Source organism: Leptonotus elevatus, chromosome 18, assembly GCF_054856555.1.
Source record: "Leptonotus elevatus isolate MCC_2025b chromosome 18, RoL_Lele_1.0, whole genome shotgun sequence".
Lineage (NCBI taxonomy): Eukaryota > Metazoa > Chordata > Actinopteri > Syngnathiformes > Syngnathidae > Leptonotus > Leptonotus elevatus.
In genome coordinates this window covers 14,934,740-14,950,790 of record NC_141256.1, presented here as the reverse complement: position 1 = coordinate 14,950,790, position 16,051 = coordinate 14,934,740, and the positions used below count along the sequence as shown (strand labels likewise).

Here is a 16,051-nt window from a genome sequence, read left to right as displayed (position 1 = left end):
TTGTATTAGAATATATATATATATTTTTTGCACACTTGGTATTTAAATGAGAAGTCCTTTAAATGAATAAGAAATAGCTATTGCTAATGTCCTTTCTCTTCTTTCTATTCTGGCCAAATATGTGTGTAAAAAGAATGCTGATATGATCAAACAATATTATTATTCATACTGCAATTTGGAAGGCTCCTTGTGACAAAATAAAAAGCTAAAAAAAAAAAAGCATGACAATTTCAACTCCATAGTCATGATAATGACAGCACACACTTGTAAGACTTATTTTAATGACTGTAAATTTTGTGTAAAAAAAAAAAAGGCAGAGTTGCTGTGTTTGTGCGTCCCCTCAGCAGCCGCTCGTGCCGGTAATGATGGACATTAAGGTACTGGGAGCAAAGCCGGGATTGAGCAGGAGCTGCTCCAGCATCTCTCTGCCCTTCTCTCGCGTGGTCACCGAGCACATGACGCCGCGCCACATGCGCACCAGAGACCCGTCTGCAAAAGTGTAGTGACTCGTCGGTCATTCGTATCTCAAAGCATCGCTTTGTATATTTTTGACTGAAAATTCGTACTCAGTACGCTGTTCATGCTGTTCATCCAGGCAAATACGGACAACGTGTGGTTCTCTTCCTGAGTCATGTCGCTTATGTTAGGTGCATTGTCACCCTCCTTTGTGTCAAGCCAAACAAACAAAAAAATATCAGCTATGTTTTGCATTACGCGAAGAATGGAAGAAAAAGGAATAACCCCACCTTACCCCACCCTCACCTGCAGGATGCGTCCCGGCAACGGCGTGAGGAACATGACAGACTTCTCCAAGGAGGACTGGAAATTGGCTGCGGACACGTATTCGGCCGAGTTCAGCCAGCTCGAGGCAAAGGTCACCTCAGGGGCGGAATAGGCGCTCTGCCTGCATGCCAGGAAGAAATACAAAATTGAAGATAGCATTTCTTTACAGTGCGTACTTGTGAATTTGTTGCACAGTTGAACCTATTCTCCGTTATTTGCTAAAAAAGGTGTCCATTCACTGTTTTGTGCTCCTTTTGATTTGCTCTAAGATAGCACACGTTGGGCGTCAAAGTTTTGTGTGTTTAACTTCATTCCTGTGTTTTTAATAGTTCATGCGTCGGGTAAATAAAAACGTGCTGCAGGTATGAATATGTAGGTCGAACGTAAGAAGGACATTTTTGTGACTTACTTGGCGCTGCAGGCTGTGGCGGCATGCAGCGAGGCCATGTGGGCGTCCCAGTAGAGGCCGAGGATGGAGTCTTTCTTCTCGTTATCGGGAAGGGGGGAGTCACTGGAGGCCTTGAGGCCCTTGGAACATCCAGGGAGACCACCAGGTGACACCCCCGCCTCACAATGCAAGCTTACAGTTTTGACATACCTGAAAGAAAGTGTCCCACTTAGCCATCACATCAGCATAGCGAGTTGAGCAGTCGGCGTAGGTGGTGCAGTAGCCCTCCGTACCCTCAGGTGCCTGCATCTGGACCTGGCAAGGGGTGGCAGAACTCATCACACTTGGTAGCTAAAGATCCTTGAAAGAAGTGAATTTCTACATTTGTTTCTGAATACATTATACTGTACCTGTTTGAAGGTAATTGCTGAAAACGTGCAAAGAAAGAACTACAGTAAACTGTTTTTCACTAGTTCAGTTTTTCTGATTTTTTGGGGGCGTGGCTAAAATGGCGATCCAGTGGTGCACTTTGACCCCTGGCGCCATTGTGACATGCAGTTAGGTAGATGGCATCGTCCCTTTGGGTAGTCTTCTAGCACGGCTGCTTTAGATTGCCTCATTATCGGAGAGAAAGGTGGAAGAGCACGCGAGTAAAGTGTTTTTGGGATGTAGCAATAGCATCAGTGGCAATAAGCAGGAATCAACTTTGCATGGATTCCCGTCAAGTACCTTGACTCCTTGTCCAAAGAGTTCCTGCTGGGCGGCTGAGAGGAAGGGCAAGACGGACGTAAAGTGGTTCACGCCTGGAGGACCAAGAAGACTATTTATTGTTTGGGTACTTTTTGTAATAGTGCACCACGGTGCTTACTTACAGCCCCACCAGCTCTGGGGAGAAATGCACGTGGTGTCTCCGGTCGGCAGCCCGCAGGTGGTGGCGCCGGTTGGGTCGGCGAGACGGCCTGGCATGGATACATGTCATGTGAGTGGAATGCAGAAAGTTCCGAATCAGTTCATGTTAAAAGACGAACTGAACTGCGCAGTCACGGCCGACAACAAGATTGTCTATGGAAACAGAAACCGAAATGTTCGCTTACATTGCCCCAAAATTTGGACCGAACGCTGGTCTTTGTTGGGCTATCTCTGCCGTACCTGTCTCTCAGTTTGCTTATCAAGTCTTCTGGCCTCAGAGTTGAAGGAATTGAATTTCGTTCGGAAGAGCCTTTTTACAATCCTGCTTTTTTTTATTTGATCAAAGCCCCGGTTTAGCAAAATAGAGAAAAATGTTTTGCTCTGGCTTCTGAAAGTATAAAAAAAGTACTGATTTGTAAAATATTTCGGTCATCTGTACAAACATGTCAACAGGCCTGTGTGTGTGTGTGTGTGTGTGTGTGTGTGTGTGTGTGTGTGTGTGTGTGTGTGTGTGTGTGTGTGTGTGTGTGTGTGTGTGTGTGTGTGTGTAATCAATCTGGCAAGTCTCTTGCAGTGCACAAACAGTTTGATTGGCTAATGAAGGTCATGTGATTGCATTAAGGGCTACCATAGTACACTTGCTCAAGGTCTCACGTGGACCCGCGGTCAATTGACTTTGCAGATAAAGTATGCGCGCCATCACAGTCTGTGACCGTGGCCAATGTAAGGAGTCCTCATGTAACCTTGGCCTGGTCCTTTCCCAGACCGTGGTCCGTCATTTGAAGATACCCGGTCTAGACTTTGGGTAAGCTATCGAGGGAATAATTCAGGACAAAGCTTAGTGAGGATTCTATCAATCAATCTGTACCGACCCTCTAAGATGGTTCCACAGGTGGAAGAGCCTGATGCATTGTGGTTAATCAACTGACAGACAAGGCCTAGTACAAGTTTTGGTCTTGGTTACAAATGGTGTCAAAAAGTCTGGACATGGACACGAATTGGGACAATTTGTCGATTTGGGGACATGGTTTTCGAATGGCATGTTAAGGCACTGGGATCCCTGCCTGATACGACATCACTACTTTGGACTGCAGCGGGAGGATCATCTTTGTCATCCCACCTGAAGTCAGCATCCATCCGAACTGCAGGGGCAGACCCCACAAGGGACTCTCAGTCGCACCGGTGCCCATGGAGCCCATGAAGGGATCGGTGGCGGCGATCACCAGCCGGTAGAAGCTCATGCGGTGCAGGAAGTTCCACGGGTCGGGGTTCACGATGTCGTTCTGCACGGGCAGGTCGCTCACCTGTGCCGCCGTCTGGGCCCACATGACGGGCGCGCCGTTGTCCACGATGACGGCCGAGTAGGCGACGGACGCCGCCAGGGCCAGGAGGAGGCAGGAGGCCGAGAGACGCTGCATGGCTGGATCAGGGAGAAAGATACGGAAGGATGGAAGGAGTCGAGAGCGGATGGCGCTGGACCGAAATTCATGATGCAAGCTCCGGGCTTTTGTACTTAACCCTTGCTGGCGTTACCCCAGATGTCAGTCCACGTGAATTGTGGGTCAGTGGACCTGACAGCGAGATAAGGGATGTTTGGAAAAAAGGGATCAAGACTATTGACTTGGAGATCAACGGACAGTCGTCACTGCATAAGCCTGAACCAGTCAGACAAACTCTTTGGTATTCCTGTGCTTGTAAAGTCAGAGCAAAAAAGCCGAACGAAGACTTGTATCTCGAAAAAAAAAATTGTAAGGGAGGTCATTTCCGCTGCAAATATTTGTGTCTGATTTGAAAAGTTCATGCTCTTCATGCAGGACGGACAGCGTGTGCATATTCCTGTGGCATTAACCCAGTTGTTTTAGTGACTTGAAGTTATTTATTTTTTTTACCTCTGCAAAGGAGCTCATGCTATCTTTGGCATGGTAGAATTAAAATGCTTGAGTGTAGACGAAGATACTGTATCCTGTTTACCTGGTCAAACTGTGGCAGGGTTTTTACTTTCTGGACCTGGATTTGCCACCACTGCCTCTTGTGGTTGGAGTGAACACAACTCTACAAAATGTAGCAGTTTGGCAGATGAACATTTCAGAACGATACAGTACAGTAAATTACATAGCATATATGTCTTAGTTTTTAAAATAACTTAATTTCCAGTGACAATTTTGGAGACTTCCATTTGAACTCATTCACTGCCAGTACAGTTCAAATGGATCTTTGACGTCTATAGTCGTCAATGGCAGTGAATGTTTAAATAAACTTCACGGTGTTAATAATGACAACACACAGTTGTATGACTTGTAACATTTTAATTGGCTGCTAAAAGAATGAGCTGTTTGCACCCTGGTGATGTGTTTTGCCTTGTTCACTGTAAAAAAAAAAAAAAACGGAAAAAAGACAAAATAAAATAATATGACACGTGATCTACATATGCTCAGTTGGTGTGTTTCGTTGGCTGATGATGCGTCCGTTCCATTAGCAGCTCGTGGCCATGCTGGTGATGATGGACAGGAAGGTGCCGGTGGCGAAGCCGGGATTGAGCAGGAGCTGCTCCAGCATCTCTTTGCCCTTCTCTCGGGTGGTCACCGAGCACATGGCGCTGCGCCACATGCGCACCAGAGACCCGCCTGCAACGGCAACATGGATATAATCTCCGTTTGCTGTGAAGTGAGTTGAGTTCCTTGCCGAGATAGTGCTCGTTACTTGATTCTTTGGAAAGCCGAACGAAGGCTTGTATCGCAAAAAAACTCATTGACGCTGTAAATATTTGCAACTCATTTGAAAAATTCGTACCCAGCATGGTGTTCATGCTAGACATCCAGGAGAAGACGGACAGCGTGTGGTTCTCTTCCGGAGTCATGTCGCCTATGTTGGGTGCTTGGTCACCTTCCTTTTCATCAAGCCCCCCCACCCCCCAAAAAAAAACGGTTTATGTTTAACATCACATGACAAATGGAAGAAAATTGAGCAACCCCACCCCACCCGAACCCTCACCTGCAGGATGCGTCCCGGCAACGGCGTGAGGAACATGACGGACTTCTCCAAGGAGGACTGGAAATTGGCTGCGGACACGTATTCGGCCGAGTTGAGCCAGCTGGAGGCAAAGTTGACCTCAGGGGCGGAATAGGCGCTCTGCCTGCATGCCAGGAAGAAATGCAACAATGAAGTCAGTATTTCTTGACTTTGTGTATTTATAAGGAAACCCGTGCTCCGTTATCTGCTGAAAAACTTGCCCATTCATTCACTGTTTTTCTGTTCTATTCACTGTAGCCATCTAATAAAAGCCAACTTAGGTCTGAGCCATTTGACTTGGGCTCTCGCCGCGGGCATAAGAATCAAAGCCATGTGACTTACTTGGCGCTGCAGGCTGCGGCGGCATGCAGCGAAGCCATGTGGGCGTCCCAGTAGAGGCCGAGGATGGAGTCTTTCTTCTCGTTGTCGGGAAGGGGGGAGTCGGTAGACGCCTTGAGGCCCTTCGGACAAGCAGAGAGAGAGAGAGAGCACCACGTGAGACTCCGCCCCTCAATGCGAGCTGGCAGTAACGCATGCGCTACATACCTGGAAGAAGGCGTCCCACTTAGCCATCACATCAGTGTAACTAGTTGAGCAGTCGGCGTAGGTGGTGCAGTAGCCCTCGGTACCTTCAGGTGCCTGCATCTGGACCTGGCAAGGGTGGCAGAACTCATCACACTCTGTACGTAAAGAGCCTTTGGAATGAATTGAGAAATTTTGTTTCTAAATAGTAATACATTTTGTGCGGGGCTAAAACCCGGTAATGCACTTGGGGTCCAGCATGGGCACCCCTTCCCCCACTAAAAAAATAATTGGAGTGCTTTCGTATGCATCAGTGGTTATCTGGCGCAATTGTGCCATGCCGCTAGCTAGCTAGCTATGCCTCAAAAATGTATCTTCTCTTTTGCTTGCTGGCATGGTTGCTTTAGAGCACCTTATTATTGGCGAGAAAAAGGCAGAAAGGTGGGAAAAAAAAATCACATTATGACAGCTAACGTGGACGTAGTGTAAAAAATAACAAGCCTGTTTTGACAATGTCAGAATTCTATAGTATAGTGTTTTTGAATGTAGAGAGTAAAAAAAGCAAAGTACAGGTGCTAAAATAATCTAATTATGTACTGTAACAAATTTGGGGGGGGGGCGTGGTAATAGCGCAGTTAGCATCATTGTCAAGAAACAGGAATCCACTTTGCCAACAGTTCGGCAGGTACCTGGACTCCTTGTCCAAACAATCCCTGCTGGGCAGCGGACAAGAAGGGCAGGACGGACACAAAGTGGTTCACGCCTGGATGACCAAGAAGATCATATGTTATAAGGTTGTTGTTTGTTTTTTGTTATAGTGCACCACGGTCCATACTTACAGCCCCACCAGCTCTGGGGAGAGATGCACATGGTATCTCCAGACGGCAGCCCGCAGGTTGTGGCACCGGTTGGGTCGGCGAGACGGCCTGGCAGTGATACATGTCATGTGAGTGGAATATAGAAATTCATATATATATATATACATATATATATATATATATATATATATATATATGTATATATATATATATATATATATATATATATATATATATATATATATATATATGTATATATATATATATATAAGCGACCTTCATAGCGGATTATTTGAGTCGAAGATGCATGTTTGGGATTTAGCACAGTTGGCTAGCTAACTTTCACGTCGCAAATGCACCACATAACCGCAAATGTGAACAAAAGGTGCACAAGTTGTTGTAGTGGGAGACGGGCGACTCGTGACAGACTCCAAAGTGCTTCAGTTGGTACCATTTTAGCCAAGTCTAAAAAAAATTGGGAAAACTGCAATGGTAAAAAAAACAGTTTTGCGCTACACCGCCACAATTGAGTAGTACGCAATTGTCAGTTATCTTCAGACATGTATAAAATGTAAACACATTTCTGAATTCACTGGCTCTTTAAATACAGAGTGGTTGTTTGTGTCCCTGAGCTGAATTTGGGGTGTAAGGGGTAGGTCCGCCAACAGTCTAGACTTTGGAGAGGCGAGCTGTAGGGAATAATTCAGGACAAGGCTCGGCGAGTCTTTCCCCTCCGAACCAACTCTCCCAGATTGTTCCACAGGTGGGCGGAGCCCAATGCATAATGGTAAATCATCTGACACTCAAGATGTAGGACGAGTTTTAGTTTTTGCTATCTGTAAAAATACTGGACATAGACCTGACAGGGAACAACCTGTAGATCTGGGAACGTGGTGTTCTGGAGAAATAAGTCACCAGGATCTTTGGCAGACACAACATCACTACTTTAGCCTGCAAAAGGAGGATTATTTTCATCCCACCTGAAGTCAGCATCCATCCGAACTGCAGGGGCAGACCCCACAAGGGACTCTCAGTCGCACCGGTGCCCATGGAGCCCATGAAGGGATCGGTGGCGGCGATCACCAGCCGGTAGAAGCTCATGCGGTGCAGGAAGTTCCACGGGTCGGGGTTCACGATGTCGTTCTGCACGGGCAGGTCGCTCACCTGTGCCGCCGTCTGGGCCCACATGACGGGCGCGCCGTTGTCCAGGATGACGGCCGAGTAGGCGACGGACGCCGCCAGGGCCAGGAGGAGGCAGGAGGCCGAGAGACGCTGCATGGCTGAAGCAGGGGGAAGGATAGAATCGAGTCGAGAGTGAAAGACGCCGGACTGATGCCAGTGATGCAAGCTTTTTTGTACTCGGCTCGCAGACGTTATCGCAGTTGTCGATCCATGTGACGTGTGGGTCAGTGGACCTGACAGCGAGATAAGGGGGATGTATGGACAAGACTATTGATTTAGAGATCAATGAACAGTCAACACTGCATGAGCCTGAACTTGTCAAACTCTTTGTTATTCACTCTTTGTGGCATTAGCAGTTTTGTTTGAAGTGATTAAGTTAATATATTGTCAAAAAATATGCAATACAATGTTGCCCTCAGATATGAGTGACTAAAAGAGGAGGACAGATTTTTTGCTTTTTAAGTTTGGCGGATATAGTTGTTTAAAAAAGAGGTTTCATGGTGTTAATTTCCACTCCTATTTGAGGTTTTCTGTCAAACTAAACAACACAAAGAGAATCTTAATGAATGAAGAAACTTAATGCTAACACTAAATAGCATCAATGGTGCAGTGCTGTAACGGTTTAAGCAACAGATTGAACGAGGTTATCAAGTGTACTGTATATTATGGAGTGTTATTTTTATCCTAATTGAAATATGAAATTACAACAAATGTTATTTTTTTGGAGTGCAATGGTGGAATGGAGTAATGGAATGACACTTTTTTCTCTCTGCATTCTGTTGCACTCTCAAAAGATCACCAAACTTGTCGTCTGTGTGTAAAGTGCAACGTCCTGTAGCATGTAGGATGGCCTCTGTGTTCCAGTAGAATAGACCAAGTATTGTGCAAGGCGGTTGTCCGTGACCATGTGACTTTTACTTTCATCACGTGTGTCCAAAAAGAACACTGAGAGACAATTTTTTTTTTTTCAAATTTAAAAAGTCTTGTTATTGTCACAGTCAAACGAAATGAACTTGATTTGATAATGATAGTCGTTTAGTTTTTTTGGTTAGTTATCAATTAGCATTGAAAGTCCTTCAGCGTGTGTTCAAAATTAGTGTTAGCTCCTCTCCATTTAAAGTAACTCAAACTGTTTAGTTTTTCATAATCTCGTAATGTGGTGTAAGGCTTTTACGTCTCAACATTTACCTTTTAAATACAATTTAATTTCCTCCTGGCACCTGTTGTTTACAAACATTATACAATGGTCTATAAAAGGGAAACATACTTTAATACACATTTATTTAATTAAGGAGCGTTTTATTAAAACATTCTGCGTTATATTTATTATTGAATTCAGTGGATTAATAAGCAAATCAATCACTCCACAATCACACGAACACACACACACGCACGGCCCGTTTTGCTACGTCATGTGACGATAAGTATGAGGGCGGGACACCAGGAAGTAGCCAGCCAGAGTAGCTGTCACTTAAATTTATTGAAAGAGCGTAATATTTACCATTTGTTTGATTATATTTATCTTTTATTCTGTGTGTCTAAAATATATAAAATAAAAATATAGATTTAAAACTTTTTTTCATCGACTCGTGATAAACACGGGGCTCCAACGTCACGTGTTAAGGCGGGTCGACACCAGGAAGTAGCAGTACGGAGTCTCCACCACCAGCGCTGCTAAGGTAAAATAAGTCAAACTTTTAAACACCTTTTTGCACTTTATCCTAACTAAACACGCCCTTTTATGCAACACTGAAATGTAGATATGTCTTAGAATTGTGTGTGTGTGGGTGGGGGGGAAGCTTCATGTGTGTCTTAAAATAAGTCAACGTGAATGTTCATCATTTTTCGTGTTTGGCATAAACTGACGTAAAATCACGTCGAAACACAAACAAGTCATTTTTGGAACGTCCGCCTTTTTGTTGTTAACCACCTCAGCGGCTCATTTCCGCATGTTACCACTTTTGCGAAGGCAAATAAAGTCCGTAATATGTTGTGGAGAAGTGAAACGGTGACGCTGAACGCTCCCTTTTGAGTAAGACCAAGTTTTAATGCACTTGAATTAAGTACTACTGCTAATACTCAAACGTATTGTTTTTTTTTCTACTACTGTATCTCCTTCCAGTTCTCCATCATGGCCTACCAGGCTGGCTTTCCGGCGGACCCCAATGCTTTGGTTCAAAGTATTAGCTCCAACATCCAGAGGCTCACCCTGCTGAGTAATAAATACACACACACACACACACACACACACACACACACACACACACACACACACACACACAGTTTTATGCTACTTTGTCCCAGTTGAGCACGTTGACTTGAATTACATGAATTACATCAGAGTCAATAAACAGTAGGCGTATTAAACTCACATGAAATCGTGTTCTTAATAATTATGTGAAATCAACACACTCTTGATTTGCAGCCTCGGAGCTGCAGAGGGTGCTGTCACTGCTTGGAACAGATCAGGACAGCGGCCAGCTGCAACAGAAGCTGTGAGTTTACGCGACACTCGTATTTGGCGCGGTCAAGTTGTACAAATGAAAACCTGTGACTGTTGTGTCGTCTGTCGCTAGGAAACAGAACCAGCAACAAGGTAACCAGCTTGCCAAAGAGACCGACCGGCTCATCAAGGCGTTCAGCGCGCTTCCTGTGGGTGCAGACCAGGTACTGGCTATCATATTTACACAAGATAAATACTTTGGCTGACAAACTTCCATCTTTCAGCGGCAGAGAAAAATCCAAAAAGAGCGTTTGCTTAATGACTTCTCGGCAGCCTTGAACACCTTCCAGAAGACGCAGCGGGAGGCGGCTGACAAAGAACGCGAATTCGTGGCCCGAGTCAGAGCCAGCTCCAGGGTGTCAGTGAGTAGCTTGGCCCAGTGTGGCAAAACAACGCCAACGCAGTCATGTTCCAACTTAGAAAATATTTGTCCTATTTAAAAAAATAAAAAAATGAATGCAGTGTGCCTCATTGTTGCAGTGAGAAAAAGCCCCTGTCTGTCCACGTTTGTTCAAATTGTGATGTTGTTCACCTTCTTTTCCTGTAGGGAGACCAGCCTGAGGCTCATTATGGAAGTGTTGCCCCTTTCCCAAGGTAGCACTTTTGTTTATTTACCTCCACCAAAGATTTATGTCCTGTTTCCATTACACTTAATAGATCACAACCTATTTTCAACACTTTACGTTGGTTGAGAATATGGAAAAAAAAAAACAGATGCCGTGGGGACAGACCAATAGTATAAATTAGTAAAAAAAAAAAAAGAAAAGAAAGTTAAATGGATTGTATTTGGACATACAACATCTCTGACCAACGCGGCGATGTGCTTGTCATTAAAAAAAAAAAAAAAAAATCGCCGCAGTGACATGCAGGTGCAGGATGAGGCCGAGGCCGTCAGCGAGGATGATCTCCGGTTGATCCAGGAGAGGGAGTCGGACATCAGGCAGCTGGAGGTATCAAACCAGGATAGTCAGCGGTGTCGGTATCAACATTTGGTACTGAATTTGGTCTGTTTTGTTGTCTCCAGTCGGACATCACAGACATCAATGACATCTTCAAGGACCTGGGGATGATGGTGCACGATCAAGGCGACATGATCGGTAATCGCTTTCACTGGCCCAACTAACTTTGGTACACTCTGGGTGGGTATCCAGCCAAGATTAGGGCACAAATAAACAACCACTCACATTCACTTCTATGGGCAATTTAGAGTCTTTAATGAACCTAACGTATGTTTTTTTTTTTTATGCTGGAGTACCTACAGAACATCAAAGTTGTATATCCCATGAAGATGTGAAAATGCATGAAATAGAATTGTCAGCTCTCTCCATCTTTGCTCCGCAGACAGTATAGAGGCCAACGTGGAGAGTGCAGATGTGAATGTCCAGAATGGCACGCAGCAGCTGGCGCGTGCTGCTGACTATCAGGTAAAAAAAAAAGATAAGGAGTGGGACATAGGAGATAAAGGAGGTTTTCCAAGAAAAAAACATTTCGCGATTTCGACCTGTGGAGAAATCCAAACATGGCTGATGGCCCTCGTAGCCTCCCTCTCTAGGAAAAGAGATAGACAGGTGAGAAATTCCACTCGCGACATTATTAACCTGAACCGTATCCTTTTTTTTGTCTTTCAAGCGGAGCTCTCGGAAGAAGATCTGCATCCTGATTTTATTATTGGTCGTCGTCGCCGTCGTTGTCGGACTCATCATCTGGGGCGCCTCCCCGAAGTGAGGTCTCGTTCTTCACACCCCTTTCAGTCCTCACGTCGTTTCCCGCTGCCAAAAAATGCTAAAAGCTCAACGGCCGCTTCATTGCACGCCAACTAGTGAGAGTCAATACGATTTAAAGGTGTAGCAAACATTTCTGTCCAAGTGTTGAACTGGAATGGCACCTGGGTCTAGCACAGACCCTTGCCAAGGCTAAACAAACATAAACATGGCAGTGGTCTTCCACTCCAGTCCTGTAGGTGGCGGCAATGAACAAGCAAGCTTTTTTTTTTTTCTTCTTTTTTTTTTTAACTACACCTCTGTCTGCTGTGTCTTGTGGGTCACTGACAGAATGTAAGCAGACTAACAATGAATAGTGTTCACTTTTTGGCATGAATGTAAATTAAAATGTTGATCATTTATTACTTACACAGAATCACTAGAAACATTTTATTATTTTGATATTATAGCTTACAAGTGAAACTCCAAAAATCTCAAGAAATTATAGTATTACAGTAAATAAATAGATTTTTGCTGTAGAAATTATCTGCCAAATGTTCTTCACTGGGTTTAATGAATATTTATAACATACTAGTTTTACCTTTTGGATTGAACTACTGAAATAATTGACCTTTCTACCATTTTCTAATGTAATGTGATGCACCTTTACATAATGACATGATGAGCATGAATGTTTTTAAAATGTAAATTCTAGCCACATTAATTAATATTAAATGAATACCTTGTGGACAATGTCAATCAAAACAGAACATTGTTAATTGCATAAAGGCAATTTTTTTTCTGAAGCTCTTGTATTCGATCTCATTGAGATTGTGTAGGTGTGCCTAATGTTGTGGCCAAGCGTTCTACGTGTTGCACAATCCTCACAGTTGGTGCAGTTATTCCTCAATTTGGCCAAAGTCTGCTGATTCCAAAGCACTGTTGTAAGTACATTCCTATTATTTTTTTAAATTTAACATAGCATGTGGTTTTACGTTTGAATGACTGTTGTAAAACCAAATTTTCAAGTTTACATTGTTTGACACTTGACATGAAGCAGATTTTTCTTGTGGATATGAAGGAAGCTAAAAGTATAGATACAAGTCATCAAAGTATGATGAGTAAACATAACAAGCGAACGGAACAGATCAAAATGTGTGTGTTTTGTAAATTATCATTGTGCTGCCTCTCATGTGCTCGTTTGAATAAATATCCCTTATCATAGCGACGTGAGTCATTTTTGGAGCAGTATGCAAATTAAACTACAGTGACAGCGCCGCTACAGGGCAGGAAGACATTTGCAAGAACACCAGAAGGAGAAAGTGCTCAGGTAATTTGTTAATTTTTTATACATGATGTAGATGTATTAAATATAGTATCACAGATACTGAAGTCAACAATAAGTGGGATAATAACGGAGCCTTGTGGAACACCGTTTTGGCTTGGCATGTGTTTACCGTGCAGTGGCTGGTCATTTCGATGATGTAACTACGTGATAAGCGCACATAAATAATCACGTAATGTTACTTAAATCGCCGTACCTTTTGGAAGGAGAGACTGTATTTTGGATTCAATTAGTGTTCAAAACCATTTCCGTGCGTCATCTTGGCGCTGGTGACGGGCTGCCGTGACGGGGGATGAGATCGGGGGTGTCGTAAACGCCCGGGTGAGTCATTGCGGACTTGGCAAGGTGGAAGTAACATATTGCTGACGCGCAGGAGGAAAATGTTGCCTTGGCAGGGCAGAGCTGTGGAAGAGGCTTTAGACGCGCAGGTGCGAATACAGGGGGTGCGACAGCCGGTTCGTTAGGAATGTCGCAAGTTGCAGCAAAGAGCCCAGCGTGTTTTTCCTACTACGCATTTTTGCCAGGAGACTTAACGAGGTGGGGAGTTTGAGCGTTGTTAATTATTCACATTAAATTAAAGGTGCTATAAACAATATGTGGCCTGCAAAAGACTTTCACCTTTTAATCCTAAAGGCCACTTCTAAATTGGAGAAACCAAGCGGGCGAATGGCACCATGCGAGCAGCTTATTATTTTTAACTCATCGCTGCATAAGACCATGATAAAGACATTCAAACATCCCCCCACATTATTTTGTTTATTATACAGTATATATTTTTGTTGTTGTAATCTGTTATTAGAATTTTGTTCTGCCAAATATTTGAATTAGCCTCAAAAAACCCATATTGGACCGCCCCTAATTATTGTTAAACAACTGTATGTATTATAGTTTATTATTTTTTATTTATTCATTATTTTATTTTTTTTAATATACAGATAATCAGTTTTTACGACTTTGTTCTTGCAAGCTCATCAAGTGTATAACTTTCTTTGGCTTTTTCCTGTCAGACGTACAATGTAATAATTCCATTGCTCTGGTTTATATCAGGCTGCTTAAAAAGGGTGAGTTTCACTTCATTTTATTTATAAAATATTTCACACAGTTGACAGGTGAGCGTGTTAATTATTTAAAACCACACAGTTCCACTTGGACAGTACATGTAGACTTAGCATAATGCTAACGCAGACTCGCATAGCCATTTTGAAATGTGGTCTCGGTGTCACTGTGCAAGAAAACAACGCATTGTGCCAAAAACTAGTGATATTTCTTTTGCTGATTATTTTGTCACCCGTTTAGCATTTTCCTTGATAGACAGAGTGTAGTAACGTTTGGATCGCGTCCAATTTATTGCACCAAGGCCAAACTTGTCATTGTATATCAATGAGTGCTCATTACAGAATTAAATAAACTGGTGGAGCACAGGAGGGGCTGTTTGTTGGTACACGATGAATCATTCACACGGTGGTGATGGCTGTGACTCCACCAGTTGACTTTGTTGCCACGCTGAGAACGAGATCACAGTTAGGCCCGTTGAAAGGGAAGGAATGATGTGTTTTCCATTATTAAAGCAAACTTTGCTCTGTTGAGGTCATTTCAGTAGTTGAGGTGACCATTTTTTGGACAGTTTCGGCTTGTAAATACACCTCATTTATGTGTTGTTGTTTTTTTTTTTTTACATATGAAAATTTATGTACACTATGTCAATGTTATGGTAACACTTGTATTTAAGTAGTCTTATGGGAGGTGGGTGTTGCTCCCAGCAGGGGGCAGTAGTTGATTAGCAACATGCTACACTGCAATGCTTTTGCCCATGTCCAGTGAATGCCATGCCTTTAATCATCCTCACCCTCCCTACTATGTACTACTTCATTCTTGGATGGGTCATGGTTTTACTCTGGGGGTTTGACTGTATTCTTGAAAAAAATATCACTGTTGTGTATTTTTACTTGAAATATAGTTCTTGATTGATTTTTTTTTTTTTAAACGGCTCTTTACTCTTGATATATATTTTTGCCCGAAAAACCTTCAAGAACTTATTTCTGTGACGTTTCACATTTCACATTAAACACGGGGAAAGAAATACATCTGTATTCTCTTGTCCTCCCAAAACACCAACACAAATGTTTGGAGTGTCCTTTTAAAAACAATAAAAATAATTTAGCACTCCACTGTATTGTACTTTATAAAAGCACACCGGAATAACATAATTAAATAGATTTCATCATGATTTTATGCATTAATTCAATGACAATTGTGTGTCTGTTGCTTCGGTTTGTGCACAAATAAAAGTTGTTAAAATGTTTACTACCACATTTTTGATGCTAGTTTCGTTAGCCTGTCAAAGGCGTTTCTCACTATGTGTTAGCATTATGCTAGGACTTTATTTTTGTAAGATTTATTTTGCCCTCAAATGTCAACCTTTTCTTCTCAAAAATATTTTTGGAAGCTTACGACTATCCTAATAGGCACATTTCCTTTCTTCTTTAATAGCATTGCAGCATGCGAATAGTTGTAATGAAGACCCAGATGTCCATACTATTTTTAGCCGTTATTAATGAAACCCTGCAGAAACCGTTAACTCCAGCACGCGTTTATTCCATTAGCGCATCTTGTGAGTGCATCAGTCTCCCAATGAATTAGAGTTGTATCACTATGACTGTTATTCTACCTGCATCCTCAGAATTCCTCGCGGCAGCCCAGGAATGCCAACTTTGACTTAAAAAATATTTTCACTGTCATGTACTCTCTTCCTTCCCAGAAGAAATATTTGCTCATAAATAAAGATGAGCTACAGCTGGCAGTGGTGGCGTGTACACAAAGTTAAAGACGCTGAAGGTTCGCACTGGCCGACAGAAGCTTTGTGGCTTCTCCTTTTGCGCTTCAGAGGCTTCT

At 43.1% G+C, this 16,051-nt stretch overlaps 3 protein-coding genes across 5 annotated transcripts; 1 reads left to right on the top strand and 2 right to left on the bottom strand.

The window, feature by feature from the left end:
- Positions 1-261: 261 nt before the first annotated feature.
- LOC147158808 (protein LEG1 homolog) lies at positions 262-3,545 on the bottom strand. The gene is made up of 8 exons (XM_086060539.1): positions 3,201-3,545; positions 2,044-2,130; positions 1,901-1,974; positions 1,382-1,486; positions 1,193-1,311; positions 763-904; positions 567-663; positions 262-489 (listed from the first exon to the last, which is right to left on the bottom strand). Exons 1-8 carry the CDS (start codon positions 3,496-3,498, stop codon positions 341-343), a joined length of 1,071 nt encoding a protein of 356 aa, XP_085916665.1. The 5' UTR covers positions 3,499-3,545; the 3' UTR covers positions 262-340.
- On the top strand, positions 761-13,038 carry stx7l (syntaxin 7-like). 3 transcript variants are annotated; one of them, XM_086060543.1, is made up of 10 exons: positions 761-951; positions 9,734-9,827; positions 10,037-10,106; positions 10,188-10,278; positions 10,339-10,476; positions 10,662-10,708; positions 10,974-11,064; positions 11,139-11,211; positions 11,456-11,538; positions 11,744-13,038. In XM_086060543.1, the coding sequence occupies exons 2-10, from the start codon at positions 9,743-9,745 to the stop codon at positions 11,837-11,839; spliced, it is 774 nt and encodes a 257-aa protein (XP_085916669.1). In that variant the 5' UTR covers positions 761-951; positions 9,734-9,742; the 3' UTR covers positions 11,840-13,038. The 3 variants fall into 3 exon arrangements, with proteins under 3 accessions (XP_085916669.1, XP_085916668.1, XP_085916670.1); XM_086060542.1 differs by lacking the exon at positions 761-951 and adding an exon at positions 9,059-9,290; XM_086060544.1 differs by lacking the exon at positions 761-951 and adding an exon at positions 9,421-9,643.
- On the bottom strand, positions 4,367-7,800 carry LOC147158807 (protein LEG1 homolog). The gene is made up of 8 exons (XM_086060538.1): positions 7,410-7,800; positions 6,451-6,537; positions 6,301-6,374; positions 5,636-5,740; positions 5,432-5,550; positions 5,072-5,213; positions 4,871-4,967; positions 4,367-4,704 (listed from the first exon to the last, which is right to left on the bottom strand). The coding sequence occupies exons 1-8, from the start codon at positions 7,705-7,707 to the stop codon at positions 4,553-4,555; spliced, it is 1,074 nt and encodes a 357-aa protein (XP_085916664.1). The 5' UTR covers positions 7,708-7,800; the 3' UTR covers positions 4,367-4,552.
- Positions 13,039-16,051: the final 3,013 nt, after the last annotated feature.

Excerpts from the sequence above, each read along its gene's own strand:
- LOC147158808 (XM_086060539.1), bottom strand. The coding sequence starts at position 3,498 with ATGCAGCGTCTCTCGGCCTCCTGCCTCCTCCTGGCCCTGGCGGCGTCC. Across the intron at positions 905-1,192 it reads GCCACAGCCTGCAGCGCCAA|GCAGAGCGCCTATTCCGCCC; the intron begins GTAAGTCACAAA and ends CCTGGCATGCAG. Across the intron at positions 490-566 it reads CAGCATGAACAGCGTACTGA|ACGGGTCTCTGGTGCGCATG; the intron begins GTACGAATTTTC and ends ACACTTTTGCAG.
- LOC147158807 (XM_086060538.1), bottom strand. The coding sequence starts at position 7,707 with ATGCAGCGTCTCTCGGCCTCCTGCCTCCTCCTGGCCCTGGCGGCGTCC. Across the intron at positions 6,375-6,450 it reads TCCCCAGAGCTGGTGGGGCT|GCGTGAACCACTTTGTGTCC; the intron begins GTAAGTATGGAC and ends TTGGTCATCCAG. Across the intron at positions 5,741-6,300 it reads TGTTTGGACAAGGAGTCCAG|GTCCAGATGCAGGCACCTGA; the intron begins GTACCTGCCGAA and ends CACCCTTGCCAG.
- stx7l (XM_086060543.1), top strand. The coding sequence starts at position 9,743 with ATGGCCTACCAGGCTGGCTTTCCGGCGGACCCCAATGCTTTGGTTCAA. Across the intron at positions 11,065-11,138 it reads CGGACATCAGGCAGCTGGAG|TCGGACATCACAGACATCAA; the intron begins GTATCAAACCAG and ends TGTTGTCTCCAG. Across the intron at positions 11,539-11,743 it reads CGCGTGCTGCTGACTATCAG|CGGAGCTCTCGGAAGAAGAT; the intron begins GTAAAAAAAAAA and ends TTGTCTTTCAAG.